The sequence below is a fragment of the Jatropha curcas genome, chromosome 9, assembly GCF_041381405.1.
Source record: "Jatropha curcas cultivar XTBG-Jc1 chromosome 9, XTBG_Jcur_1.0, whole genome shotgun sequence".
Classification (NCBI taxonomy): Eukaryota; Viridiplantae; Streptophyta; class Magnoliopsida; order Malpighiales; family Euphorbiaceae; genus Jatropha; species Jatropha curcas.
Genome location: NC_143159.1, coordinates 4,832,386 through 4,859,558, shown reverse-complemented (window position 1 = coordinate 4,859,558; position 27,173 = coordinate 4,832,386). Strand labels below are relative to the sequence as shown.

Here is a 27,173-nt window from a genome sequence, read left to right as displayed (position 1 = left end):
TTACTCTAGTGTATTCAATTTTACTCTTTAGTGTGAATTATTTTGTTTACTCTCTATATTATAATACCTTATATTAGATTCCCTGTTTTTAAAAGTTATCATCTATCAACAATATATATTCATTTTGCTTAATTTATTAAATTTTAGGTTATAAAGTTGATAAAAAAAAAAATTGGAGAAAAGAGAAAATATCAATGAAAAGTAATTTTTAAACATAAAATTATATGCATAGTTGGATATGATTAGGCATAAAGTACACAGACAATTACTAGCTTTTAAAAATTAAAATTTTTACTTGTGTACTATATTTCATATATACTTGTACAAAAAATTAAATTAAATTAAATATCGTTATTTTTATAAACTTGTCAATTATTGATGGGTCGATCTTGGCTATGGATAACTTTCATCCACAGATAAGGAAAATGATTATTATAATATTTTTTTGGTTGAAATTTGAATAAGAATGGATAGATGGTTATCCCTTACCTGCCGCCACGAATTTTTAAAACATTAATAATGCAAAAAAATGAAAGAAAATGTCATAATTTAATTTTTATGTACACTCAGCCAAATTGAGTAAAAATGCTTGTAGCTTACGTTTAGAATCAGTATATATTATATTATATTATACGTCACAAAATACAAGAAAAAATAGTAATAAAAATATTAACATGGAATTATAAAAATTTTGGTGGATTCCTAACGTAGCTACTGCGTATATGGTAGTATGTGCACTCTCTTTTTAGACCCGGTTTATTCCTTGAAAAAGCAGAATACAGTAGAGTGAGTAGGCAGCCTCTGATTGGCTTTAGAAATTTTAGAAATTAGAAAGAATCTAAAATTCCTTTTTTGAACTTTGACTCTGAACTGAACCCACGTTAGCAATAGTAAATTTGACTTCACAGAAGATTGATTTATTGTGTAATACAGCAAATGCTTGCAAGAAAAGAAGATATTACAAATTTATTATTTTAAAAATCGTTATGAAAGGTGAAAATTGTATTTGATGGGGCCATCTGACTTGTAACTTTTTTATGATTTGAGTGGGATTATTAGTTGTGGTTAATTAACTGCTAATTGTAATTTGATTTGCGATTTGTCAAAAATTTGTTTGGATCATTGGCCCATCATGATTTTTTACTTTGTATAGATTTGGGCCTAAATGATGTTCAGTATAATTTTTCAATCTTCTGTTATTTTTATATGTTATTATTAAAGGATTGCCCGTCCCCGCTATGCTATACATATCAAGAAGAAAGAAACTCAAAACCCTAATCTAATCATGTCCAATTTTATAGATGCCAATAATAATTATCTTTTAAACTTTTTTTTTCAAAATTTATTTTTGTTTAAATTAACAATAATTAACTGCCTTTGAAAAGAATTTATGCACCGATAATTTCAAAATAAAAATCATTATTATTTATAAATAAATTTATGGCTTTAAAGATAAAAAATCATTATAAAGTTGCCAAGTGACATCCATTTAGTTAACTATCCTAAAAGCCTGACATAAAACACAATTGATCATTCCATTATCTGCCATTTTTTCAGTTCCTTTTCTGTTGGATAGAATCTTTTTCACATAATGGAGGCAAAGAGATGGGAAAAATTATAGAAATACCAAATGCAAAATTATAATGCTGCACCAAAAAGAAGGCCACACGACACCCATCCTTTGCTTTTGGCACAATCATCATAAAGCTTTCATTATTTTGTTGGATTGGGCAGGCATATGTTATTCTCTCTATGCTATAATATATATATATATATATATATATATATATATATATATTGTTTTTATAGGATATAATGTAATATTAAAAAAAATATATTATTTCGTTGTATGATATTATCAAATATATTCATACATCTCTTTTTAATAGATTGAAATAAAGTACCAATGATTAATAATTGATATTTAATTAAGCTGAGAATTACAATTAGACCATCAATAGAATTAAAATATTTGCAGCCCTGCCATTGATAAGAAGCAAACAATAAGAAAATGCTAACACTTAACAATTAATAAACATCATAATTCACACGAATGCTTCATGCAGGTTGATAACTACACTATTTTATCCCTTATTATCCCTAAATTTATAATCAGTATATATTAAAATGTCTAATTTCAATTCCTAATATAAAACGTACTGGACATAGGCCTATTATAAATTCTGATGATGGAATATATATATATATATAGGATTCCTATGTAGTTGCCTGCATAGGCCTATTTTGTGTTTGGAATGGGGCCCAAAAGTGTTAAGACTGGCCTATGGCCATTGAAGGCGTTTGTGCCTCTTGTATCTATCAAGAGGCCAACTCTTGTTCATTTGATTAATGCAAGAGGGGGTTTGGTTCATTTGATTAATGCAGTTGCCAGTTGATTTGGTATTATATTATATTTGAATTTTATAAATTTTATACAATGATTACTAATAAAATTAATTTTTTGAAGTTAATATTTTTATTTATATAATATATTAAAATAAAAATAATACATTTACCTTAACAAAAAAAAAAAAAAATATATATATATATATATATATTGTTTGCATTTACAAAATAAATGGCTTTTCTTTTATTGGGCTTGGGCTTAAATGTAATGGTGATAGGATGGTTGCTTATTTTCTTCAACTTAAAAGGCCCATTTGTATCTTAATATTGAAACTCATCATGTTATTAATATGAAAATCTTATTCTATTTTCTTTTGATATCATATATTAATTAATTAATTAATTTTGGACATGTAAATATGTTTATGGTAGACAAAATCAAAACATATCTCTTATAAAAAACCACTGTAAGGGTTTTGTGTCGGATTCGGATTAATTCGTATCCTAGATTAAATTCCTTTTGTCTCAACTACTTTCCTATGGGCTATGTTGCTGTATGCCACGTTCTACTCTGCAATCAAGCACATTATAATAGTATCAATCAGACCTTAAATGTAATTTTCACTTTTAATAAGTCTATTCAGCCTATAATTCATAAAACGAAGGTCATCGACCCTAGGCTTGGCCAAATCACGGTTCCTGGAACCGGAACCGCCGGTTCGAACCGGTCCGGAACCGGAATCGGAACCGGTGAGAACCGGAACCGGGACGAACCGGAACCGGAACCGGAATATTCCGGTTCAGTTCCGGTTCCAGATTTTCTGGAACCAGAACCGGCGGTTCCAGAAAACCGGTCGGAACCGGTTGGAACCGCCGGTTCTCCGGCCGGTTAGAACCGCCGGTTCGAACCGGTTCGAACCGGAGGTTCTTATAAACTGTCACACCAAAAAAAAAAAAAAAAAAAAAAAGCTCCTTTTAGAGCAAAGAAACCCCAGTACCCCACCACTCTGTCCACCCAACCTTAGACACAATAAAATTATAAACCCTACGCCTACACCCTACAAAGGGACAACAGAAAAATGAAATAAAAAAATAAATACATATTCTTCTTATAATTATTGGTCTGAACGTTGTGTTTTTTTTTTTTATTTTATTGTGAAATCTATTAATTATTCCTCCCAATAGCTATAAACGGCTATATAACGGCTAGTTTCAAGGGTATTTTTGAAAAATTAATTTTTTGGATTTATTATAAATACCTCATTTCATTTACAAATTCATTACAAAAAAATCTCTACTCTCTCTACTTACTCTCTCTACAATATTTTTTTAAATTATATTCAAACTTTTTTAAACAAAAAATAATTTCAGTTGAAGAATTTTTTTGTAAAAAATAATTATATTCAAGTCTTTACAAAAATTAATTTAATTGTAGAATTTTTTAATTTTTTAGGTGTATTTTTTTTACAAATAACTTTCACAAATTTATTAAATTTTGAAAACCGGTCTTCAAAATTTAAAATTTAAAATTATGTGATTCACCGGAAAATCGATCGGAACCGTCGGTTTTATCACCGGACCGGAACCGGAACCGTCCGGTTCCAAACCGGAACCGGAACCGGACTTTTTCGGTTCGGTTCCGGTTCCAGTTTTTTTGGAACCGGAACCGCCGGTTCTGGAACCGGAACCGCCGGTTCCGGAACCGTGGCCACCCCTAATCGACCCTCAGCATAAGCTAACATGGAAAACACCAAAAAAAAAGAAAATATATGACATTGACACGTTTATATAATTCCGTGATGCATGGGTTTTAGAATCAGTCGAAAAAATAATAGCCGAATTAATTATTTAAACATGAAGACTTATGGCTGAAAAAATCACCATTTTTACATTAGCTTTTACCACTTTCCCAAGGAATCTAAGATGTTTCATACTATATAGTAAAATAAAAATATCTCAAAAATACTATTTATTGTCTTTACTTGTCACCTTTATATTCATTTCACACACATAATGAAGAAAAATAAATGCAACTATAACAATTAAGCCACCCCTTTGAAGCACACGTTTTTGGAAATATTTAAAGGTTAACAACTAGATTATAAGAAGAAAACAAAATGTTTATAATATAAGTGTATTTAAGATAACGTTTGATTCAACTGATTCATGTTATTGATAATTGTTAATTTGTACCTAATAGTCATATTGTAGGTATTTAGTAGGTTTTTCAATTAGCTGATTATTGATAGAAGTCTCCACCAACTGTTGATTTCATTAATTATATTTTGAATTTTTTTATATCGATGGAGCTAATTCATATTTGTATTATTTGCACTCTATTAATATCATAAAAATAATTTTTTTTTCAAATTAATATCATTTATGCTCGTTTTATTTATAGTTATTTAAAATAAATTTTTTTTCTTAAATATGATTTTAAAATTTTAATTAATATAATAAATTAAAGTAAAAACAATAAATTCACCTTAAATTATAATATATATTATACATCATAATATATAAAACAAATATGCCTTTAATGGTTGTTTTATATTTTAACAGTAATTGCTATCAAAATTTTATCAAATACGAATAGTAGTTATTCAGATTAATTGCTATCAACTATGAGCTGGTACGAACCGCCGAGTTAAACGAACTTAAATTGTTTGAGCTTGAGCGGTAATATATTTAAATTCAACATTGAACTAATTTTTAATCTAGTCTAATTTGAACTGAGATAGAAAATTGGATTGAATTTGAGAATTTTAATATTTATACTCCAATCAAGTATATATCTGATTTATAAAATTTCAAATTTATATCTTTATATTATTAATATTTTGATACATCTTTCATTTACTAAATTTGATTATTAATCAAATACTAAAAGACTCGAAGTAAAAATACTTCCATTTGTTATCTTTAAATATTTCTTATAAACAGAGGACCTATTCACCAAAAGAGAGTTAATTGACACTTTTTTTTTCTAATTTTTTTTATATAGTGAAATTACTCAATTAACCCTTTTATTTTTGGTTTTTGACCCCTCCACAAATAAAAATTTCTAGTTCGGTAACGTGAACAGAATGTGCTTATGTGAATTGTGAAGTGCAACTTACAATCTAACATAAATAGAATTTTAAGAAAAAGTTAGAAGTTGACCTCAATGTCGTATTGTGGCGTCTAATCCTACTTTTTTCTTATACATTTATTCCACTAATTCTATTTTGGTTTTGACAAGTGTTTTGAAATTTTTTTTTTTTTTTTTTTGAGAATAAGTGTTTTGAGACTTGAACAAAAGGTTACAGTAGTTTTAATACCTTAAACAGAAAGTTGCAAGGTAACAATCAAAATGTTTAATTTCTTAATAATTACTACAGGTCGATTTTAAATTGAAATTTAATCGAAATCAAAACTGTTATTAAACTATGATCAATGGTTTCTAACTTAACACCGTAATTGAAATTTAAATTTAAGGTTCAATTTCCGATTATTCATTTTTGAAACTAAAACCAGTGATTTTAATAGTAATATTTAAAAAACTTTCAATTTGTTTATTATTAAATTGATTCAGTTTTTTAATAATAATATTTATAATTATTATTTATGCAAACTACAATTTTAAAATGCTTAAAATAAATTTATTTAATTTCAATTTCAAATTGGAACACATCCGAATCAATAATTCTAAAACACTCCCCTAAATCGCCTAAAAACGATTCAGTGTTGTTCCAAAACTGTCTTAAGAATCGCGTAACGTGTTGATGCCTAAACTGCAGTCACAATCACAAGAGAAAAAAAAAAAAAAAAAGACTCTACTTTTATTGGCTACAAAAAAAAAGAAGCCATCTATAAAACGTTTTAATGGTGATAATTATTCTGATTCTTTTTCTTGAACTGGATTGGTCGATTTGAACATTATCATATACTGGAAAATATACAGGGAAAATGACCAAATCCTCATCAACCGCAATTTCTACGGACCAAAATTTCCACCAGAAAAGAAAAGAAAAGAAAAGAAAAGAGTGATAATTAATGGAGATTGATTAATTATCAGCTTGAAACTTCATCAAGAAGCTTATACCTTCTAACTCTGTTTCTAAATACTTGCGTAATGGTGATTCCATTACTATTACTATTATTATTATTATTGGATATTTCTTCTGATTTTGTTCTTCTAATTAGCTTCTTCTCTTCTAATTTACCATAAGTGATAAGTCTTCTTCTGGTCGTCACCGGCGATCTTTCCGGCGATCTTTGTTTCTTGATCGGGCTATTAATTACTTCCAACTGTAAACTTCCTCTCTGGTTCTTTACGCCTTTTTTTATACTCTTGCTGCTATCATCTTCGCTGCTGTTCTTATTTGACGATGATGAATTCGAAGAATTTTGCGATTTTTCTTTCCCTTCATTGCCTAAACACCAATTGCAGACTTGATAAGACTCCGCTTTCGGATAAAGATTGCTACAGTATCTGCGTAAACCGGAAAAAAAAAAAAATTCAATCTGTTTTACCATCAGAGAGATTTCGATTCAAGAAATTGAAAACCTGAAATTAAAGAAACGAACCTGTGCTGAGATCTGAAATGGCAAATCTTGCACTGGAAAAGCTCATAAGAAAGGCCAAAATCTCCACACATACAACATTCAGGATTGATTGGCTGCGATGAAGCAATATTAATGGTTGGTGCAGGTTTAGGTGCCGTGGTCATTTTTCTGGTTTCAGGTTTAGTTTCATAGGAAGAAGGAAAGAATTAAAGAAAGAGAGAGAGAGAGAGAAGTGAGAGCGGTGGAGATGGGTGGAATGGAAGACACGGACACAAAAACTTTATAAAATAGCAGAAAGAAAGGTGTTTATAAATTGCACACGGTTTATGTTGTGTGTGTGTATATATATATATATATATATATATATAGATATACGCGTGTGGGTGTCGATTGTATATGATTTTTAGGAGTCCCGTGTTTGAAAAGTAATATAATAATTTCGTTTTCTTGCGCAAAAGAGAATACATAATTGAGGTTAATATATATATATATATATATATATATATATATATATATATATATATATATATATATATATATATATATATTAAGTCGTTATTAATTCTTTCTTTTCTTTTCTTTTCTTTTCTTTCTGTTTACAGAAAATATGCAAATAAATTATTGATTACAGGTAGATCTTATAATGGTAGATGAGCTAATTAATCAAATTTTATTAGATATATAATGATATAATGATTTAGAAAATGTAGACATCAAATAGAGATTTTATATTGAATGTCAAAAAAAAAAAAGAGAGTTTATATTGGAGAGTTCTATAATATAATTTTTAAAAATATGTGATATTGATATTAAAAGGATCACATAATAAGTGGTAAAGCTGATGTACTAAGATCATAATTATGCAAATATGTTTGAGGATTTATTCAATAAAATTAGTTATTTTAATAGATGTCAATTATTTAATTATTCATTAAAATGCGTTCTTTTAAATTCTAAATATTAATATTAACGCTAGTGTTTTGCTTAATCAGTAAATACTATATGAAAAGCTGCTGCTAAACAAAACTTAAATCGCAGCATTTACAGTGCAAATTTATAACATATTCCTTGCACTAAGAAGGAAAGTGAAGAAAATGAAGCATCAAAGCAACCATTTTGAAATGAAACTTGTATCTACATCAGGCAAAGAATCTTTTTATGCTTAGTAATAAGACCACAATGTCAAATCTCAAGGTAGGTTTTAGTTAATAAATAAAAACATAATCTGTTGATAAAAAAAAAAAAAAAAAAAAAAAAAAAAAAAAAAAAAAAAACAGGAAGTCCTTTACAATGGTTGGCATATTATATGAAAATGCTTTTGATGGACAAAAAGAAAATAGGTATTTAGGAGTAATTTTGAGGGGGGTCCATTCTGAAATTACTTGGAGCAACAAAACGGACAGAATGCGTGGCTGAAAGAGAGTCTTATTCTTCTACAAAGGAAATTTCTTGGAAGTTGGAAATTTGATGTGAACACCTTTATTTTGTTCTTATGCTATACATTAATTTCCTTTTTGCAAAATTAAAGATGGGTTGGGCAATTTATTCATTTTTATTTTTGCTTTTTAGAAATTATTTTGTCCAAAAATAATATGTGATTTTGAAAAGATTAAAAAGTTTTAATTTTTTCACTTTTACGTTATCTCCACTAAACCCAATAAATATTTTCTAAAAGATTATTTAATCAAATCAAGGGTTAATAAATGTATTTGATTTCCTTTATTCAGTAAGGTTAATTTGCTATCAACGGATGCGATTCTTTATCTTTACAATTATTTTTTCTCTTATTTTTATTATTTTTTTAAATTCTCAAATATCTAATTATTAAACATATTTATTTTCTTTTCCTTTAACGAATGCATTTAATTCTATATGTAGGCTTACCTTTTTCAGTAATCCTTTTGTAATATTGGTAGTTTCCTATATAATGTGGATCTCCATCAACAAGTCTTGAAATAAACCAAATAATATGATTTTGATTGCCTTTGTTCTTTAATTATATTTTGACTAGTTTCAATAATAATTTAACAAGAGTCATTTAAATGGAAATAGTAACGTAGATCATTTAATAGGGAACGTATATTAAGAAAAAACAAAGCAAAAATTATAGTATGATCATGTTAACAATATTTTCCTAATTTGTGTGAATCAAATTAAAATGTGTGGAACTGAATTATTTTTTGGAATTTGAGACCGGATTCCAGAACTGACCGGTACAAGGCTGGTCCTTGTTCCTTCACTTGAGGGTTCATAGAAGGGCTTTTGAGTTTTAACAATGAACCTAAAAGAATTACTCTTCATTTCTTAACCAAAGACTACTATCAGCAGTAATAATACCCGATCAGGTGTGATTTGATCTCGAATTTAAGTCCTCTTAATCATAAGAGTTTTCACTGATTTACTGAATTAAGGAGAGAGCTACTCTCTATTTTGTAGTCTACGGTGTTATTTTATCTCATGGGTCATAACGAATTGAGCATTGCAAGTGCTTTAAGTCCACATGCACAAGATCGAAGATCACTCAACCACATGAGCAAACAGGAGGCATCTTTATTATGTTTATCAATAATACTTTGTTTGACAGAAGTCCTCAAAATCTGAGACACTTTTACAATTACCATTTGATTCTTCCTCTGGCCCCATCCAGATAGCCTCAAATTGTTTTTTAGGCTGTTCCACGTGTGGAGCACGTGCTTGTATTTTTCTCCTCTCTCAAGGTAGACCATGCACATGCTCCAAGTATTTGAATACTTGCAAAGCAAGAATATAGAAGTATGGTATAGTCCTTCCAGCTTCACAAAAAACACGAAAAGGGGAAAAAAAAAATAATTTATTACGTTATGTTATGCCATGTTGTGCCTTTCACATAATAGATAAGAAGAAAATAGAAATCAGCCATCTACCTGGCTTGCTAATGCAATCATCTGGCTACCAGCAACTGAGAAAAGTAAGACTACGTTATTGTTTTCTTTTCTCCCTGTTATATAACAATATGACTGGCTTTTAAAAAGGCCTGTCAATACCGTACCAATCAAAAGGCAAACGAGTTAAAAACAATTTAGCGATCATTAATATAAAATAATCAAAGCATCTTACTGGAATCGGATATGAAATGAGACTGATATTTTTAAGTCTAGTATGAATTCTCGTACCGAAGAACATCGTTGGCATATGCTTAAGCATCTTGAGAAAAAGCCAATATATTCACACCCCCGCACAAAGTTCAGCAATTCAGTCGAAAAGCCATTTAAAAAGATAACATCTACATTGGAAGAAAATATCATCTATACAGGAATACATTCAATAAATACATTAACAAACACAATTTCTCAAAAAAACAAACAAAAAGAAAAAAGTTACTTAAAGAGGGTAAAGGTAAATGATGCTCTATAAGATCATTATACTACGCCAATATGCTTTATAAGATCCTTCAACTTATTTCATAAAACATCAAAAGGCTTTACATGGTCATCTAATTTCCTACTACTAATACCAATCGGCTGCCTGTATCTTCTTTCCCGAGTTTTTGCCGTAAAAACACAATATCCTCCATTTATACTTCATCAGATAACATCTGTAATAATACAACAAAAATCAATCAATCTGGGAACATAATGACTTTGTGCTGAAGTCTATGGATTCATGTGGAAGAAATAAGAAAATAACAATAATAATAATAATAATAATAATAAAGCCTTCTGCAGGTTGGCCACAGTGGTTCAACATGTGCTAGGGAGACAGCACTGGAGCTGAGTTATTTTCTTGACTGCTTAAGGGACTAGGGAGCACTGTGCTCTGAGTCCTAATTGGTGATTTGCTTCCTTCAATTTGCTAAGCTTCTCTACCTTATTCTTCGAACTTAAATCCTAGCCTAATAAGAATTCTCTTACAAGTCATAAAAATCCTGTGCAAATATCTTCCTGCAATTTAACTTTTGAGCCAACTGAGTGACTGTTAAGGATTTTGGGATAAAAAGGCTGAAACATAGTCAAAAAATGGATGTAACACGTCATGGGTTTTCTTCCTGTCAATTACAATATTCTGTGCAGTATATCAACCTCTGTTTATTATATTCATAGAAAATCAATATTCTGTGCAGTATATCAACCTCTGTTTATTATATTCATAGAAAATTAAAGATATGCTCAGACTTCCAATTAGCCCATTGATTTTACAAAGTGCTAACTGCATAACTCCCACACATTTTTCTAGACGACAAGAACATGAAATTTGAGAGAGAGAGAGAGAGAGAGAGAGAGAGACTTAACTGCATGCTCCAACAAAAGACATCATGATTAGCTCTGCACACACTCATGAGGGTGCAAAGTACCTTCGGTAAATTCATGCATCCGAAAGCGCTCCAGAAGTTCAAAGGGGCTGCAACTAACATTATAGATAATTGTAAAAACAATGAATAATAAGATTAGAAAGAAACTTTTAAATGACAGAATATTTTACTACCAAAGCCACAACCTAGATTTTGTGAGAAGAGAAGTTGGAGGGCAACAGGCCCCTCAAAATTGATGAAGTATCAATTAGATAACCTGTAATAGAAATATCTCTATCGAAGGTACATTGAAATGACAAGCAACCGAGACGGGATGTTTAAGTGCGAGTGTTAAAGTATGAACAATGAATGGCCCTAATGAAAATAACTGACACTGCCAACATCAGATAGCAAAGACAAAGATGGGCATTGGTGAGCAGAGTAGAGTGGTGCATGAAAGGATTGAAAGCAGAGTATGCACATTATCATCTAATGAAATAATGTAGAAATTGTTGAGGAAGAAAGAACGGGCAAGTGGATGATTGTGCTTGTGGCTCATATTCAGAGAAACATTATACACTTTAAGCTCCTGGCAGACTTCTTGAGGAGGGATAAGAAGTATGTGCAATACCCCCCCTTCCTTTTCCCTCTTTCTTGTTCTCCTTTCTCTTCTTTTCTTTCTTTCTCAGTTGGTGGCTATTTTCACTTTTTTAATTTTGGGTTTTCCCCCTATATTTCTATAACCTAGAAAGGAAAAACTGTACAACTGTAGGGGATTTGTAACATTGTGAAAAATGCAACTAGCCTGGAATGAAGGCCTAGTTAAGTGAACAACGCAAGTGGCTCAATGAATGTAGGCAAATTGCCAACCACAAAATTCATGTTTTTGGCTGTTCTGCAACTTCAGTGGCTAAAGAACTCACTCAGTAAATGCTTGAAATGCAATAATAGACACAGGACAAAATGGAATTTTTGTGTCTTACAGAATAACTTCACGATTGTGGCTTAATCTACGTTGATTGCTTTCCATGGCTTCCAAAATGTTGGAAGTTTCTGGCCCAGCTGATCCTCCAGCTACAATTGAGGGGACAGAAGCAGTTGGAGTCCAAATCTAGAATCAAGACAGTGAAGTTAGAAAACAAAGTGACTGCACCAAAAGACAATTATTTTCATCCGATTTACCTTTATTGTGTTATCAATCCCGCTGGTAGCCACGACACAATCAAATGGGTGGCACTGCACACAATTCACAACTGCAGAGAGAGAGAGAGAAATAGATCAAAAGAACTGAAGAGAGACTACAGAATGCCAATACTAAGCTCGTATTGTAGCATATATTTAGAATGGGACAGAATAATACCAGCTTCATCTCCGAGAAGCATTTTTATTAGTCTACCAGTTTGCTTTTCCCAAATAAACCATCTACCATCATCACTTCCACTGCCGATATACTCACCTGTAAATCAGTAATGAGAAATTTAATCTCATCTGTAGGTTGTTATTTGATTTCATTTTGCTACCATGTCATGCATGCAGTTAGTCAGCCAGAATCCAATGGATGAATGCAGATATATGTTGCATCAAATAGAAATATAATTTGCATAAAAACAGGCTACCATTTCATTGAATTAACAATAAACACTGCAAACTCATTCACATTCTTGCATACAGACGATGATGAATGTGTGAACATAGCATGTGTGCTTATCATTTGTATATCTAAAATACCTCTCTGGCCCAGAAAACTGGCCTGTTTTATATCAGTTCCAACATTACAGTGGCCAACAAATCTCTGCTTCATATCAATGACTGTCTCCGGCTGCAATACAACCATAATCTTACTTAAAACCACAGAAAAAATTTATCAACCAAAAAGAGAATAATAAAAAATTTAAATGAACCAGATATACATATATATAACGTGCATCTGCTTTTTTTTCTGGTGGGGTGGGTGACTGTAGATGAAAGATCCCCCATGTTTTTTTTTTTTTTGGGGGGGGGGGGGGGGGGGGGAGGGAGATCCGGAGACAAACAGGTGATGTCTTCTCACATATGCTAAACTGTTCCTTTAATCAATACTCGACTCCAATTGCTCTCATTCGTTATTTCCAAGGCCTTAGAATATAGGTACTCAATGGTATAGTTGCTCTACCAGCAGATAAGCCACTAAGCAGCAGGTCCATCTCAAGAGCCACAATGACTAGAGACTATACAGTAATCATAATCTTTCAAGAAGAAATAATTTAACAGTTGTTTGAGTCCAAGACTATGAAAGCAGCATTTCTATTCCCACAAAAAATATATAACAGCAACATAGGCCCCTGTAAAATCTGAATGTAACCTGATAAGGCATCCGATCATTTTGTGATGATGAAGGTGATCCGCAGGAGCCATTTGTACAACTTGTTTCTCGTGTTGAATCACCTCTTCGATGAATCCTCAAATTTAAACTTCCATGAAGAGTATTGGGCTCAACATCACGCCCTTCATCACCTGATATTGATGTTTCAAAGTCCAACTCCAATTCCTCATCATAGTCAGAGTCTTCTCTTTCAGACCTTAGACCATCTTGTGATGCATCACTGTTAGCCTCTGAGCGGTAAAGTATGTCACTTAGTGACAGTGCTCTACCACTTCGAAATTCAGACTTCAGGGAGCCATCATTTGCCTTATTAGTTTTTTCAGCTTCAGCTTGTCACACAAATCAGATACGCATTAAAGGCCGAAGTAAAATTACATTATGCCTTTCACATTAAATAGGTAATTTTTCCTACTATATCCTTTTCTATTAGGAGAGAAAAACTATTATGTTTACCAGAACCAACTAACCATATCCACTTAGAAGAACATATAAAAACTAAAGGGAATATTTTGAAATCACTGCATTTCGTATGATGTCTGAGCTGGGCACAAGATTGCAACTAGAATGAAAATTGCACATTTAGTTTTTTCACAAACTATGCACGTCAAATGGCCTTGATCCATGTGAAACTTGTATTTAGTTTATAATTGACGACCAGATGTCCAAACAAGGGAAGTACAGTGCCATGTATACATTAAATTAGCATACTTCCTTTCATTTTAAATGATTTGGCTTTTCAAGAGGTTAACCAATGCCATAACACAATGAACTTCTTTACTTTTAAAACTCTCAAGATGTCAAACACTGAGGTAATCATTCCAATGCTAAAAGAACTTTGTTCTGAAAAACAAAATGAACAATGCATTGCTAATGACATAACATCAGAAGTGATAGATGTTACAGTTCAACCAGGAAGGAGGCAGGGAAGGACCAAAACACAAGGCACAAGAAATTGCAAACATATTACCTGCAGCAAGATTCTTTTTTATGTTCTCCACCCATTCCGCGATCTCAGTATTGGATGGGGCCACGTGTTGAGCAGCAACAGCAAAGTCCAGAGCTTCTTTATATTTTCCCAACTGCAATATCCTCACAATAAGGAACTGATCTCAATGACTGACCAAACATAAATTGATTAACTCAGTTCAATTTAATCCCATGTGCTTCGAACTTAGCCCTTTTATAAAGTCTTCTCACATTATTTTCTATTTGCCTATACCAAACAGACATCAAATCATCTATATAAACATCCAGGTATAAAAAATGCAACAGAATATTAATAGCCAAGTGACACACCAGAGTAAATCATCCACGCATAAAATTAAAGCAGACAGATGATTAATAAGAAAAAGGACATTCCACGTTAATAATTGTAGCACTTCAGTCTTCAAATATCAAAATAAATTTGATGTTCTATAGCTAGCATCAGGTGGCAGCAGAGACAACATGCTGTTAAACCAATGCAATTGTGTGTAGATAATATCTTGTCGTAGTTGCATATTCAGCAACACAATATTGTGGGCCATAGTCCAGACTATGAAATTACCTGTGACAAAGCTTCAGACATAAAATAAAGGGCTCTAAAGGAAGAGCTGTCAATTTTCCGAGCATTATAGCAGTCTCTTATGGCCATGTGAACATCATTTTTCCACTTACGCTGAAAATAAAGGGCAAGAAAGAAGAATAAGTACATTATGAGAAATACGTATCAATAGATAAATGGAAACCAAGTACCACAACTAAATTTGAGTAACCTTAAGCAACAAGGCTGCACGTGTACAGAGACAGTCATGCCTAATTGCAGCTCCAATATCTTGACCATGCCGATCTAAAACTTCATTGCACGCCTCAATTCCATGGTAATAATTTGCACCATCCTCTAAGCATTTTTCAGCAATTTTAAGCAGTTTCCTACATTTATCAAGCTGTAGCAAGTGTATTAGATTAGCAAATATAAAAACACAGAAAAAGTAGCAAGAAACTTTCTCACTAATACCAATATGGCACATTTAACAAGAAGAAATAAACAAACATATAAAATAAGTGTACCATGGAAGCCAAATTGCTTTTAAAATGAAGACCACTTCTGAAAACATCAGATGGTGGTGGTTGCAATTCTAGCCCATTGAGAATAGGAGTGAAGGTCATTAGTTTTGAAGCATCTCCTGAAGTATATTGCATAGCACTTCCTCCAGCTACAAATGAAGAGAAAATTTATAAAATAATCTTATCTACCTTGTTTACATAACCAATCGAAAAACTATAAATTATAAATATTAAGAACCACAAGATAAATAAAATATCCACGATGCAAATAAATTGTATGTGGTTGATCCTCTGGGTTGTCAACATCATTTAGATATAGATAAAGCAACACAAGATCAAGCAACACTAACAACTTAAGAGTAAAGAAACAACATGAAAATCAAAGCTAGTGAATGCAACAAAGCCAACTTCACAAGGGAAGATGCATACCATGATTTACATTCATGAGGTATACATGCTCTCCACTATAACTGACAAGAACCTCATCTCCACTCGGACTAAAACCCACATGAGTTAAGTGCAAGCCTGACCGTACCTGGAAAGAAGGGGGGAAAAGAGACTTAAGCTACATTCCTTTCATAATTTACTAACCCTGGCATTTCTAAAATCTTACTATAGAAATTATTTACAATTTTTACATAAGAAATCTGAAGATGATATAAATAATAATAACAATCAGCCATAGAATAATACGCATTAAGAATAAGACAATATCCAAACCAATAGCAATTTAGGGTTTTAAGAACAAATATGAATAAGTTCCAATTCATCTTAGCAACCTGGCCCCACAATATATTTTATCGTAAAAAAAAATGTCCTTTTCCCTTCTCTCCTCTTTTTCTTTTTGACATCCATCCAATAGTATCTATAATGTCAATGAGATAGTCAACTTCAAGAAAAAGAAATAATAAGATAGCAATTCAATAGTGAAGTTCACCACTTACACGTTCAGAAAGATGCATTGGACAGAAATAATTAACACAAGGAGGTGGTTGTGTCCTTTTCCGGCAGGAGGTCAGAGAAGGCAGCATCCTTCTATCATATAGACGAGCAAAGGCATCACTGCATACATCCAAACAAAGAAAGTTCAGCCAAAACAAGAACAATAAGAAAGGTTACAAAACTCCAGTTTGATTATCAGATTCACCTCCCACCAACTAGGAGCAGATGAGGCCGACTGGCACTAATGTCACAAGATTTCAGAGCAAGGGTCTGTTTAGGAGGATCGGCCAGCGACCTCTTTGCCCCACACCTCAAGTCAAGCTGTCATCAAGTACTAAATATGTGAACAATTTTAGATGACTGGTAAAACATTTTAAAAGGGATGCTCAGAATCAGAATTGCAGAAGAAACACAAGTTCACCAAACTTCATAAAACTTTGTACACACAATTCATAAATGCTAATCTGCAAGATCTCATAATAACATTTGAGTCATATTTATCAAATGTTAACTAGACCTCTATAACCAGGTAATTATGTGCACTAGATCCAGAATCTCAGATATCAGCCTCCTGGCTTTCCAGCCAATTGATCGATCACTCATCTAGGAACAAGTTTCATTGGTATATTGAGTACTTAGTATGCTGCTGTTAGTAAATAAGTATAAAATTGAAAATAAACTCTAAACATCGTGATGGGACATATCACAGTGAGCTGTATTTCCAGTTGAACTACATTTAAAGCTGTAAGAAATTAAAATGTCATATCTAAGGAAACCTAGACGATAACCTTTTATTTCTCACATTTTCCTACAATGAAAAACATACTGAATGTGATAACCTAAGCTTCACACTATAATAATGCCCATTTAGACTTTAGAGTATTTTATAAAGAAAAAGGCTACATGCATCTATTGTTTCTCACAATGAAGCACCAGAAATTTGAGTCTCTTATGGTTATTACATTTGACACAAATCATACAATCAAAAGCGATAATCACACATAGATAGCCACCCTTGCTTTCCAAACATGTTAAGGTAACAGTAAGGAACTCAGCCAGTCAGCAAAAGGCGCTTCACCAAACATACTATCATCAAAGCTGTCTAATACAGCAGGAAAACAAAATAAAGTACAGAGAGTGAAGAATTTCCCCATTTATTTTAACTCACTAGAATGTTACAACACTCTTGGGGTGAAGATCCAGCTGGAGGACAAGAAGTACCCTCCCGAAAGTCATGCTGTCTCAGTGTTCCATCTTCACTGGCACTCCAAACCACATTGGGGTTTCCAACTTCAACCTAAAATGCCACAAGATGTAGATGGAAGTAAATGATAAGCAAGCAAGAACACAAAATTTACTTATTCAGCATTTCAAACAATAGAAAACAATTTAAGTTTTTTTCTTGTTTTCATATTACACAATAAATGTAATCCCCTTTCATCGTCATCAATCTGATAAGATCTTACAGCTAATTTTTTTACTCGTCTAGTGTGACATTGATACACAGCTGAGGGAGCTATAGCACTATCATCTGGGCCCCTGCCACTTAGGCGAGACAAATTAAACAAGCGAACCTGGGCAGAAGGAAATAAGATAAAAGTTAACAACATATTTAACTTTAACTGTACCCAGATAGCATCCAATTATAAATTTCAATTCTTCAGAAAATTACTTCAGCATCTCCAGCTCCAGAGACCACAAGCTCATCAGAAGTTTCAGGAATAAATTTTGTACAGAATATGTTTGCGGAATGCCCAGTATCTATAGAATGCAAAAGCTTTCGACCATTATAGCTCCATATATTCATCTGCATAAATATGAAAAATTAATAATATATTCCATTGCCAATATGCAATTGCTTGTCCCTGTGCAAGAATGGAGACAGATGCACATAATCATCGGTATGTAGCGTGTGCATGCACACATGCAAGGGAGTATTAGTTCAAAGCTTTACACAAGGCCACTCCATTCAGTATTTCCTGACCCTCACCAAATCTAAAGTTACACCATATAAATTCAGAATCTATACTTACCCAACCACATATAATCCTGCGCCCTCCTTTTTTTCTCCTTGTGCAGATAATATGAAAAATTGATGAAAATTGCAGAAAAGATAACGTTTTACCAACCATCCAAAAGAAAGCACAAGGATAGTTCACTTTCAGCATAGCTATATTTGAAAACATGGGGAAAAACAATAGAATAGTTCACTTTCAGCATAACCAGGATCTTTTCCCTTTTATATGCCTGAATTAGAAAAACTTGAGAAGTAGCATACCTGAGTGTCATCTGATCCAGAAACCAAGAGTGAACCAGTAGAATTCCAAGCTATAGAATTGACACAACCTTGGTGCCCCTGTTGAAGAGAGAGAGAAGGAATTTGAGATTACAAGCTTATTGAAAATACAAGTTTTCTAATAGGCAACAAATTATATATGAATATAGCTTTGCATGTATCCAACAAAAATCAGCAACCTATTATGAGTTAAATGATCACTCTTCATGAAAGCAACACTGCTACACCAACAAATAGAACAGATTGGTATAATATATGAATCAGCAAAAGAAGCTGAAAACCTATTCGACTTCAGAAGACATCATACTTTGGCAGTGCAATAAGATGTAAAAGCAATCATGGTGGGAATAATAATGAAAATAAACTTACTAAGACCACAGTATCAACAATCTCAACATTAAATATTGAAATCTATACTAACCTCTAATTCCTTTTCCTGGGAGAGTCTTCGTATCAATGATGAATGCATTTGTACACTGTGATTGATATCCTACATAAGGAATAAAGCATTTTCCTTAGCTGGCGTAAATCCAAAAAACTTCCATGTATTGATGTTAAAGCACTTACTTCCTTGAATTAGAAAAATAAACATATCTATAAATTTTCATTGAGGCCATGGAAATACGAATCAGAAAAGCAAACTCACAACCGAAAAGAATTATCATCCCCTTTCTCTCTCTCTTCCCAGCTTAATTTCTGAGAAATGGCAAAGAAGGAAAGCTGAGAAAAGGCTCAATGGCAGTGCACTTGTTCTTGTCATAGAACAAAATACTGAAGAGTGCAAAACATCACTCCGCGGAACAAACAATGGTGCTACCATTTGACATTTGACTTATTAGCAGAATGCAAGTCATCTTAGATATTAAATTACAAATAGCCAATTTAAAAGATAAGATTTTACTCCAAGTGACCTTTCTGAAACAGTATCCAATTATTCCTTGACACCATTTCCTCCCTAGGTAAAAATTTGATTTAATAAATAAAAAACTCTATTCTATTCTTCTTAGTAATCCTGACCCCCAATCATTCTCAGTTCAAAACTTGCACATACATATGACTTCAAAAACCGAAATCACCAAAAAGAAAACACGAAATTCTCAATTCTCAATTAAACAACTAGCACTCGTACAATGGCCAGATAAACTCAGTGAGACTTGTACAATAAGCACCAAACTTCATTTACACTCGGCTACACCTGGTTAAGTTACCTCAAATATTAACTGGGATCATACAAATCCCAAATTCCAATTTCAAATCAGAAACAGAAAAACCTAGCAATCTTAACCGCAAGCACGAAAAAAATATTCAAATAATCATGGAATAAACAGTTCAAAAAAAAAAAAAAAAAAAAAGAAATCGAAATTGAAATAATCAGAAGCGTAAGGTAAACATACATGGCGAGCGTCGAAGTATCTGCTCTCCAGGAACTTAAAGATGTTGCCATCGTGAAAGCCAAAAGTATCCATTTTTGTTGAAAGGAAATGGGGAACTTCCAGCGAAATTCCCAACCCCAACTTCTGATCGAAACTGCTAAATTGATTGATTGATCGCTAAAATGATCGTAATGCCTATGCAGGTGGCACTTTTAACTAATTTATAATCATGGATTTTAGTAATAATATAATAATATAATATGATTAATTAAAATACGTGCAGAGTGACAGTGCCGCCTTCCTGTGCTTATTTCTAAACATTTCTTTTTTTTTTTCCGTTTGAATGAATTTCTACACATTTCTTCTTTCTACTCAATATACGACTTGAATTTTAAATAATTTATTAAATTCATTATTTATTTTCGATTTTTCAGTGAATATAAATAATAATAATAAAAGATGGTTCGGGTTCGCAATGTTCGCGTAGCGATAAAGCACGTTGATCACAAGATCGACGGTTGTCTTATCATTTTTAATGGAGACACGGGTTTTGCGTGGATGAAATGGGATCCATCATCCATGCGGACACGGGCCATTGGTGGTTTTTTTACACTCATTGCCTTATAATTTGAGGCCATTGATGGATTGGGCTAAAATTGGATTTTATTAGAGTAATTTTGAGCCTATGTATACAATAACAAATTTTGGGCCTCCGAATCTAAGAAGCGGAATCAGGAGCCAAGTCTTGAGCAAGAATAATTTTGCAATTTACTCAAACTAGCAGTTAAAAATTAGAAAGAAGGAAAAAGAAAAAGAAAAAGAAAAGTAAAAGTTACTTGTTAATGTAATGAGGGACCACTGAAGCACTGGAAATTGGATTGGAAAATTATTTAGCAACTGAAGTTTAAATATAGTCAGAATATAAAAAAGTTGTTTGGATCCTTTTCTGTAAAATGAATATTTTTCTTATCCAGTTGGAACAAACCTTAACATTAAGGAAAGCAATTTTTGTTCTTATACCAACAAGCTTTTGTCAAAGAATATTGGTAGCGTGAGCAACTTAAGCAATCTTATTTTTATATACAACAGAAGAATATTCTCTTTCTTTCTTTCTTTCTTTCTTTCTTCCCCCTTCCTCCTCTTCATCCACCCACAATAGAAAAGCCAAAAGCTTGAAAACAGCAGGCAATTTCACCTCAGGGATCATTTGCTCCTCATTTTTGTTACTTTCATCATTTGGAATATAGAAATTAAATCCCCAATTAGCACGCTCGTTCTAATTAATAATTTTGATATCCATAAGGTCTACTTGACAAGGACCATGTCCTTTTGAAGTCCAATAGTTTTTGATAAAGCATGCAATTAGGAAGAAAAGCTGTAAAATAAGAGGTCATTGTTTTGAAAGCGAAGGAAAAGGACACACGCCTCTCTCTCTTAAATGCAAATTTCTTTTACCGGATTTAAACCTGAGGCCCTCTCCACAATCACATGGCTTGTAGCATATATATCTTCTTCTTTCCTTCACCAAATAATGCAATACTGTGGTCCCATTATAGAAACCCATCATTTCTAGAGGGACTCGAAAGCATTTGCAACAATTTATTGGAGGGAAAGGAATCACATCACTGTTTGCGTTTAATAAATATTTGCATGCAGCATATGTACATAGGCATAAAGACAATAGTAAAACCAAGCAAATTAAATTACATCTAACCAACCAAAACCAGAGTCACTTGAAAGAAATAACAATAGGAAAGGTACAGCTATGAGCTTGAGGCAAACAAGAGAGCAAACAAACATAAATGTTCTTTCATGATCAAATTTCAAACACTCCTACCCGTTTAAAAAGCCAAGCCAAGCTTATCTTTCCGAAAGCAGAGCAGATAGAGTAACAGCGCCTGCGCAGATGCATGAAATAGCAAATCAGGGGGGCCCAGGAGGTCGCCAAGATAAAAGATGGAGGAGGCCCTTGCTCGTGCAATGTTACACATCAAGAAAGTGATAACCCCACCGAGAAAAACAAATACATGACAAAAATACAAAAAGGGGTGAGAAAGTGAAGATTGGGTCCCAAAACACAAAAGCAGCGTGCATTCATCTTTCTTTGCCGCGGTCCCTCTGGAATAACTAGTCTTCTCATTCACAACCATTCTCCACGCTCAAGTGTGAGTGCTACTTTCTCTAGGCCCTAAGACGCCTTAATCATTCTATCTCTTCCTTTAATGGGACATATAATGCTGCACTTGCCTTCCTCTTTACAGGAACTATAAAAAATATTAATATCTAAAGCTTGTTGATTTCTAAATCAATCATTGATTAGATACTGCAATGGTGCTCTTTTTGTGATTCTTTTGCAAGAAATTCATCTATCGTGAACAAACCTGCAAGTCCGTGCCCAGCTCATATTTACCTGACTTATTCTGCACACCATATTAACTTCTAATTCACATTTTAACTGAAAAGACCTAGTACTAGTACTAAAATTACTCGATGAAGTTTTACTAATCACACAGCACATCAAGTCCTAAAGCTTTTGCTTTCAGCTTCAAGGATTTCAAGTAATTAATAGCTTCATCAAGAACCACAGTTGTATCCTTCCCCTTTCCACCCGGAATTAAGCTTTGCAAAATGCTGATAGTCTCTCTTATTCTCTCTTTTCTAATCCTCTTATTGCTTGATTCATAACCCATCTCACCTGAAGCCCAGTTCATGTCACCATCACACCTAGATTCAGCATCATCCTCATGCTCAAAACTTGTAATGGATTTCTTAGAAGTAGCAGTGTCCATCAGTGCCGGTGCATCACTATAACCTTCAATAAACAATTTTCTCTTCTTAGTTGAACCATCAGAACTTGCAACCTCTTCTGTACTTCCCTCAAACCAATCTTGCCTGCAGTGCGTTGTCATTGTACTAGGCGAGTGACCAGTACTAGTCACTTCATCATCCTTGGTGGAATCGCTATCATCATCTGAGTAAAGTAATGCATTCAGTTCTTCAGTGTCCTCATGCATCTCACTGTGCAAATCAGTATCATTATTTTCATCAAAATGGTCATCTGCAATTGACCCTAAGTGAATATTCAGATTTTCTTTAGTCCCAGGATCTTCCCTCTTCAAATTATACAGACCAGTTGGATTTGGACCCCAAGAAGAAAAGCATTGGACAGGAGATCCAATCCCAGAACTAAAAACCAAAGTTGTTTGATCGCCTGATTGATCAAACACAAGGAATCTCTTTTGAGCACACCCAGACTCCACCTTGGGCATGATGGCCTCTGTATGATTGTCACAAGGGGCAGTTGAGAGTTTCTCTTTGAGACCAGAATGTAAAGTAGGTGCAAAAGCCTGTTGGAAACGAGGCACACGGTAAAACCAACCATGACTTTCATTTGCTTGACCAACATGCGAATGAGGTTGCTCAGGGTATGGATATACAGGTAAAGTCCCATTTATAGAAACCATGTCAGTGCCAGAGTTCACAAGTGAAGGGATGGAATACTGCTGCCCCAAGTTAAATGGAGCACCCAAGTGATTCAGATTGAGCATTTGCCAATCAAATTGTTGCTGAGGAAACCAGGATACCCAGTCTTCACCCATCCAACCAAAACAATAACCTATAATAAAACAACGGGAAATGATTTTATACCTCATCCTATAAAAGAAATTCAGAAGAAACTGCAACTAAACTTTACGTAATCAGAAAAATGAAACATACCAGAAGGATTTCTCACTAGTAAAAGTGGTTGTTTACTTGCTGTTTCTTTCAGTAGTAATAGGAAAAACAAAAAACTCCAGCTTAACTTGAAAACAGAAGGACAAAAAATAAATCTACGTTACAGGTTTAAGCAAATGACGGAAATATTCAGCCTGGCAAAAAATCCAACAAACAAGGAAAATATCAGTAAAAAAAAGGGCATAAACTTTTCAAACATCATCAGCAACAAAAGGGAATACAAAGTAATCTCACACATAAAAAAAATAAAAAAAAGAGAGAATATTTATTAAGCAATGCAACAAGAATATCAAATTCCTATAAGAAAAGACAGATTCAAGGAATAAAATCAACTTCCACTAACCTGGCAATCTTGAAGAGGTTGAAAGCATGCTATGACTCTAACTATAATGGTGGCAGTCCCAGCAATCCCATTTTCGTGTTTCAATGCCCGAAAATTTGTTTGGCTTGCTGCTTGGCACACCATAACTACTTTCCAATCCTTCAATATAATGAAAACAGAATAGAGTACAATCTTCCAGGGGAATATAAACCAAATACTCGCAGGCCGCACGCTAGGCGATACCAATTGAACAACAGGAAAAAAGCCAGACACATAAACCACAATGGACGCTCAATAAACGTAGCTGGAGAGAGTAGACCAACAAAAGTAAAAGAATAATACAGCTAATCAAGAGAAATGAGCAAGATACAATTGGAAATTGTAAAAGATTGATTCCCCTTCAGCTAATCTGGCGGACATAACAGGGAATAACAACAAAAAAAGTCGATCCCATGGAAAGTAGACTGAATGAAAAAAGCAGTAGAATTGGAGGGTATAGTTGATGGGGAAAAAGAAATTACAGGATCACTCTACAGTAGAGGTTCAGGGAGATAACTTTCCTATACACATCTACAGAAAGACTTAAAAACCACCGCATACTGTTTCTCTCAGCCAAAAGATAGCCACAGATGTTTCTTGCTCCAATACCACTTTAAGAACCCTGCAAAAGGGTTTTCAACATCAGAGTGATCCTGTAGATCTTATTTCTAATGCTAGAGAAATCAACCAAAAACATGCGGTTTTGGCAACTAAGAATTGACATATACTATATAGTACATAAGAAGTGAACTTAGAGTTTCAAGGCTTCCATTAAAGAAAAGAAATTTTATTTGGTTTTCATTGGATTTGTTAGCTGAAACACAAAATGGATCAAAAAACAAAATACAACCAGCTTAAGAGTTTACAGTTATTAATATGCAGAATGAATCTAAATAGTTAACCGTTCAAAAACTAAACCAAAGATCTCATCTTTAGCAGCATATACTCGTACCCAGTAGTTTAGAAATGAGAAAATAGGTCCAAAGAACAAACAGTAGTAGAAATGAAAAAATGAGGAGGAGATTGAGAAAGAAAATTAATAAATAAACTGTAACCGAAAAGAAAAATCAAAAGCAAAGTAAGAAGCCGAAATTTAAGACCAGAACCAGAAGAAATCAAAAGAATAAAAACCCATTTGGCAAAAAGGATGATCCAGTCAAAAAATCAACATAAACAATCAACAAAAAGCTAAATAGGACTTACAGTAAAATCCAGACCCAATTCAATCAAGAACAATCAAATAGCCAGACGGAAGAACACGCGACAGGAAACACAGATGCAAAAAAAATGCTTTTGCTTGGCAGTGCCAGTGGTAGAGAGATGGAGAGAGAACAGTCAAAGTCGAAATGTTGGGAGTGCACGGAAGCTAAGGTTATATAGAAACTAAATTGACGGAAATGTCCTTTGCTACTTGTATCAAAAGCGAGAATAAAAATCAGAAAACAAAAAAGAAAAAAGCGATGTTTCATACGTGCGTGCGTGAGGAGTGCACGCAAGGTATTAGTGTATAATGATGATGCACTGTAACAAAACCCATCTCTCTCTCTCTCTCTCTCTCCCTCCGTGTGGGGGTGGTAGTATTATGATTTATGGCCTGCTTTGCTTGGGTTCGAACCCAACCCCTGACTATAGTTAAGTTAATCCGATCTGGTTGGACTAGGAGAACTTGTACCTTCTATTAGGGACCAATTCCATCATGCCAGCTATAATTTCCACACTTTTAGTGAAAAATAACATTACATTTTCCATATTTATTAAAATATTCCTTATATGTTTTTTTTTTCTATTTCTTTGTTTCTTTTATTGGGATTACTTTAATTTTTTATTTTATTGTTGTTTGAGGAATATAATCAATATCAAATCAAAACGAATAATTTATATTAAAATTTTAATAAATTTATATATTAGTTTCAAATTAATTTTTAGATTAGTTTGAACTCAAGTTTTTATTAGATAATATATATATACACATTGATAAGAGATTATTAAAATTAAATTTTAAATTGAATTTCTCATATTCTAATATTATTCAGACAAAACTTTTTTTTTTTTTTGGTAGTGTAGAAGAAAAGAAGCAAAACTGGCATATAAGTTGTATTTGGTATATCATGAGCAATCAAAAGAAGCGAATCTAAGCACATCAAGACATAGTGTAATATTAAATGATACGATCGGCAATAGATCCGAATTCGAATATTCTTTCTTTCAATACTAAAAAAAAAAAAACAAAAGAAAAAAATTCTATCAACTATATAAAGAAATTAATATTACATTGTGACATGTAAAACGAAAAGATATTCAAATATGCTATATATATATATAATCTTTCTTTAAATAGAAAAGATCAACATAGGAAATTCTAATAAAAAATGGTTTCTCTAACTTCCATAGATTGAATTGAAGTGTTCTTTTTTTAACTGAGTTAAAAGTTTGTAGAGGAATCAAAAGAGAGCAAAAAAATACTTTTACAATAAGGGTTAAAAAAGAAAAGAAAAAAATGAGATGAAGATTATTAGAAAGGGATGGTATCCTATGTTTAACATGCACACCAATTATTTGTAGCTTGACCGTTCAAACCATATGATTATAGGAAGATGATGGGAGCCCACCCTAGTGATCAGCACTGGCTGCATCATATTTAAACTCAATACTATCTACCTGACAGTAATATCTGTTTTGGTAGCTATGGACTAACTTTAGAATTGGAAAGAATGGTAAAAAGGTCGTTAGACTCTTTTGGCCCCTCCACAGAGTACAATAATACTTTTCATTGATGTGATCTATGGATTTGCCTAAACCATAAAAAATAGCTATAGCATATACATGAATTAGACCAAACCCAAGACCAAGGGGTTTCAAATTAACTCTCTAATTCATTTACGATCTCACTCTATTAT

At 32.9% G+C, this 27,173-nt stretch overlaps 3 protein-coding genes and 1 long non-coding RNA gene across 7 annotated transcripts; all 4 read right to left on the bottom strand.

Annotated features, from left to right (window-relative positions):
- Nucleotides 1–6,196: 6,196 nt before the first annotated feature.
- Nucleotides 6,197–7,199, bottom strand: LOC105630679 (uncharacterized). Its single transcript, XM_012212569.4, has 2 exons — nt 6,916–7,199; nt 6,197–6,820 (listed from the first exon to the last, which is right to left on the bottom strand). Exons 1-2 carry the CDS (start codon nt 7,056–7,058, stop codon nt 6,400–6,402), a joined length of 564 nt encoding a protein of 187 aa, XP_012067959.1. The 5' UTR covers nt 7,059–7,199; the 3' UTR covers nt 6,197–6,399.
- Nucleotides 7,200–10,140: 2,941 nt separating this feature from the next.
- On the bottom strand, nt 10,141–20,534 carry ASG2 (transducin family protein / WD-40 repeat family protein). 4 transcript variants are annotated; one of them, XM_020677996.3, is made up of 21 exons: nt 20,202–20,533; nt 19,454–19,503; nt 19,229–19,297; nt 18,790–18,867; nt 18,184–18,318; nt 17,978–18,085; nt 17,680–17,808; nt 16,717–16,832; nt 16,514–16,631; nt 15,999–16,104; nt 15,573–15,718; nt 15,278–15,448; nt 15,070–15,180; nt 14,491–14,602; nt 13,503–13,852; nt 12,890–12,980; nt 12,522–12,617; nt 12,344–12,414; nt 12,145–12,272; nt 11,163–11,277; nt 10,141–10,468 (listed from the first exon to the last, which is right to left on the bottom strand). In XM_020677996.3, the coding sequence occupies exons 3-20, from the start codon at nt 19,274–19,276 to the stop codon at nt 11,190–11,192; spliced, it is 2,202 nt and encodes a 733-aa protein (XP_020533655.1). In that variant the 5' UTR covers nt 19,277–19,297; nt 19,454–19,503; nt 20,202–20,533; the 3' UTR covers nt 10,141–10,468; nt 11,163–11,189. The 4 variants fall into 4 exon arrangements, with proteins under 4 accessions (XP_020533655.1, XP_012067963.1, XP_089582120.1 ...); XM_012212573.4 differs by lacking the exon at nt 19,454–19,503 and having other exon boundaries at nt 11,163–11,271; nt 20,202–20,534; XM_089725994.1 differs by lacking the exon at nt 19,454–19,503 and having other exon boundaries at nt 13,503–13,846; nt 20,202–20,534.
- A 1,330-nt stretch (nt 20,535–21,864) lies between these two features.
- LOC105630681 (transcription factor bHLH145) lies at nt 21,865–24,049 on the bottom strand. Its single transcript, XM_012212575.3, has 2 exons — nt 23,898–24,049; nt 21,865–23,796 (listed from the first exon to the last, which is right to left on the bottom strand). Exon 2 carries the CDS (start codon nt 23,777–23,779, stop codon nt 22,682–22,684), a length of 1,098 nt encoding a protein of 365 aa, XP_012067965.1. The 5' UTR covers nt 23,780–23,796; nt 23,898–24,049; the 3' UTR covers nt 21,865–22,681.
- Nucleotides 24,050–24,479: 430 nt separating this feature from the next.
- On the bottom strand, nt 24,480–25,834 carry LOC149493503 (uncharacterized). The gene is made up of 2 exons (XR_016322512.1): nt 25,480–25,834; nt 24,480–24,898 (listed from the first exon to the last, which is right to left on the bottom strand). It is a non-coding gene; the product is annotated as an uncharacterized LOC149493503 (long non-coding RNA).
- Between the last annotated feature and the right edge of the window lie 1,339 nt (nt 25,835–27,173).

What these genes read in the sequence shown, in the direction of transcription:
- LOC105630681 (XM_012212575.3), bottom strand. Translation starts at nt 23,779, where the DNA reads ATGGGTGAAGACTGGGTATCCTGGTTTCCTCAGCAACAATTTGATTGG.
- ASG2 (XM_012212571.4), bottom strand. Translation starts at nt 20,273, where the DNA reads ATGGATACTTTTGGCTTTCACGATGGCAACATCTTTAAGTTCCTGGAG. An exon ending in CTGGATCAGATGACACTCAG is followed by an intron (nt 18,319 to 18,789) that starts GTATGCTACTTC and finishes ATATTTATGCAG; the next exon opens with ATGAATATATGGAGCTATAA. An exon ending in CTGCTCCTAGTTGGTGGGAG is followed by an intron (nt 16,632 to 16,716) that starts GTGAATCTGATA and finishes GGATGTATGCAG; the next exon opens with TGATGCCTTTGCTCGTCTAT.
- LOC105630679 (XM_012212569.4), bottom strand. Translation starts at nt 7,058, where the DNA reads ATGACCACGGCACCTAAACCTGCACCAACCATTAATATTGCTTCATCG. An exon ending in CATTTCAGATCTCAGCACAG is followed by an intron (nt 6,821 to 6,915) that starts GTTCGTTTCTTT and finishes CGGTTTACGCAG; the next exon opens with ATACTGTAGCAATCTTTATC.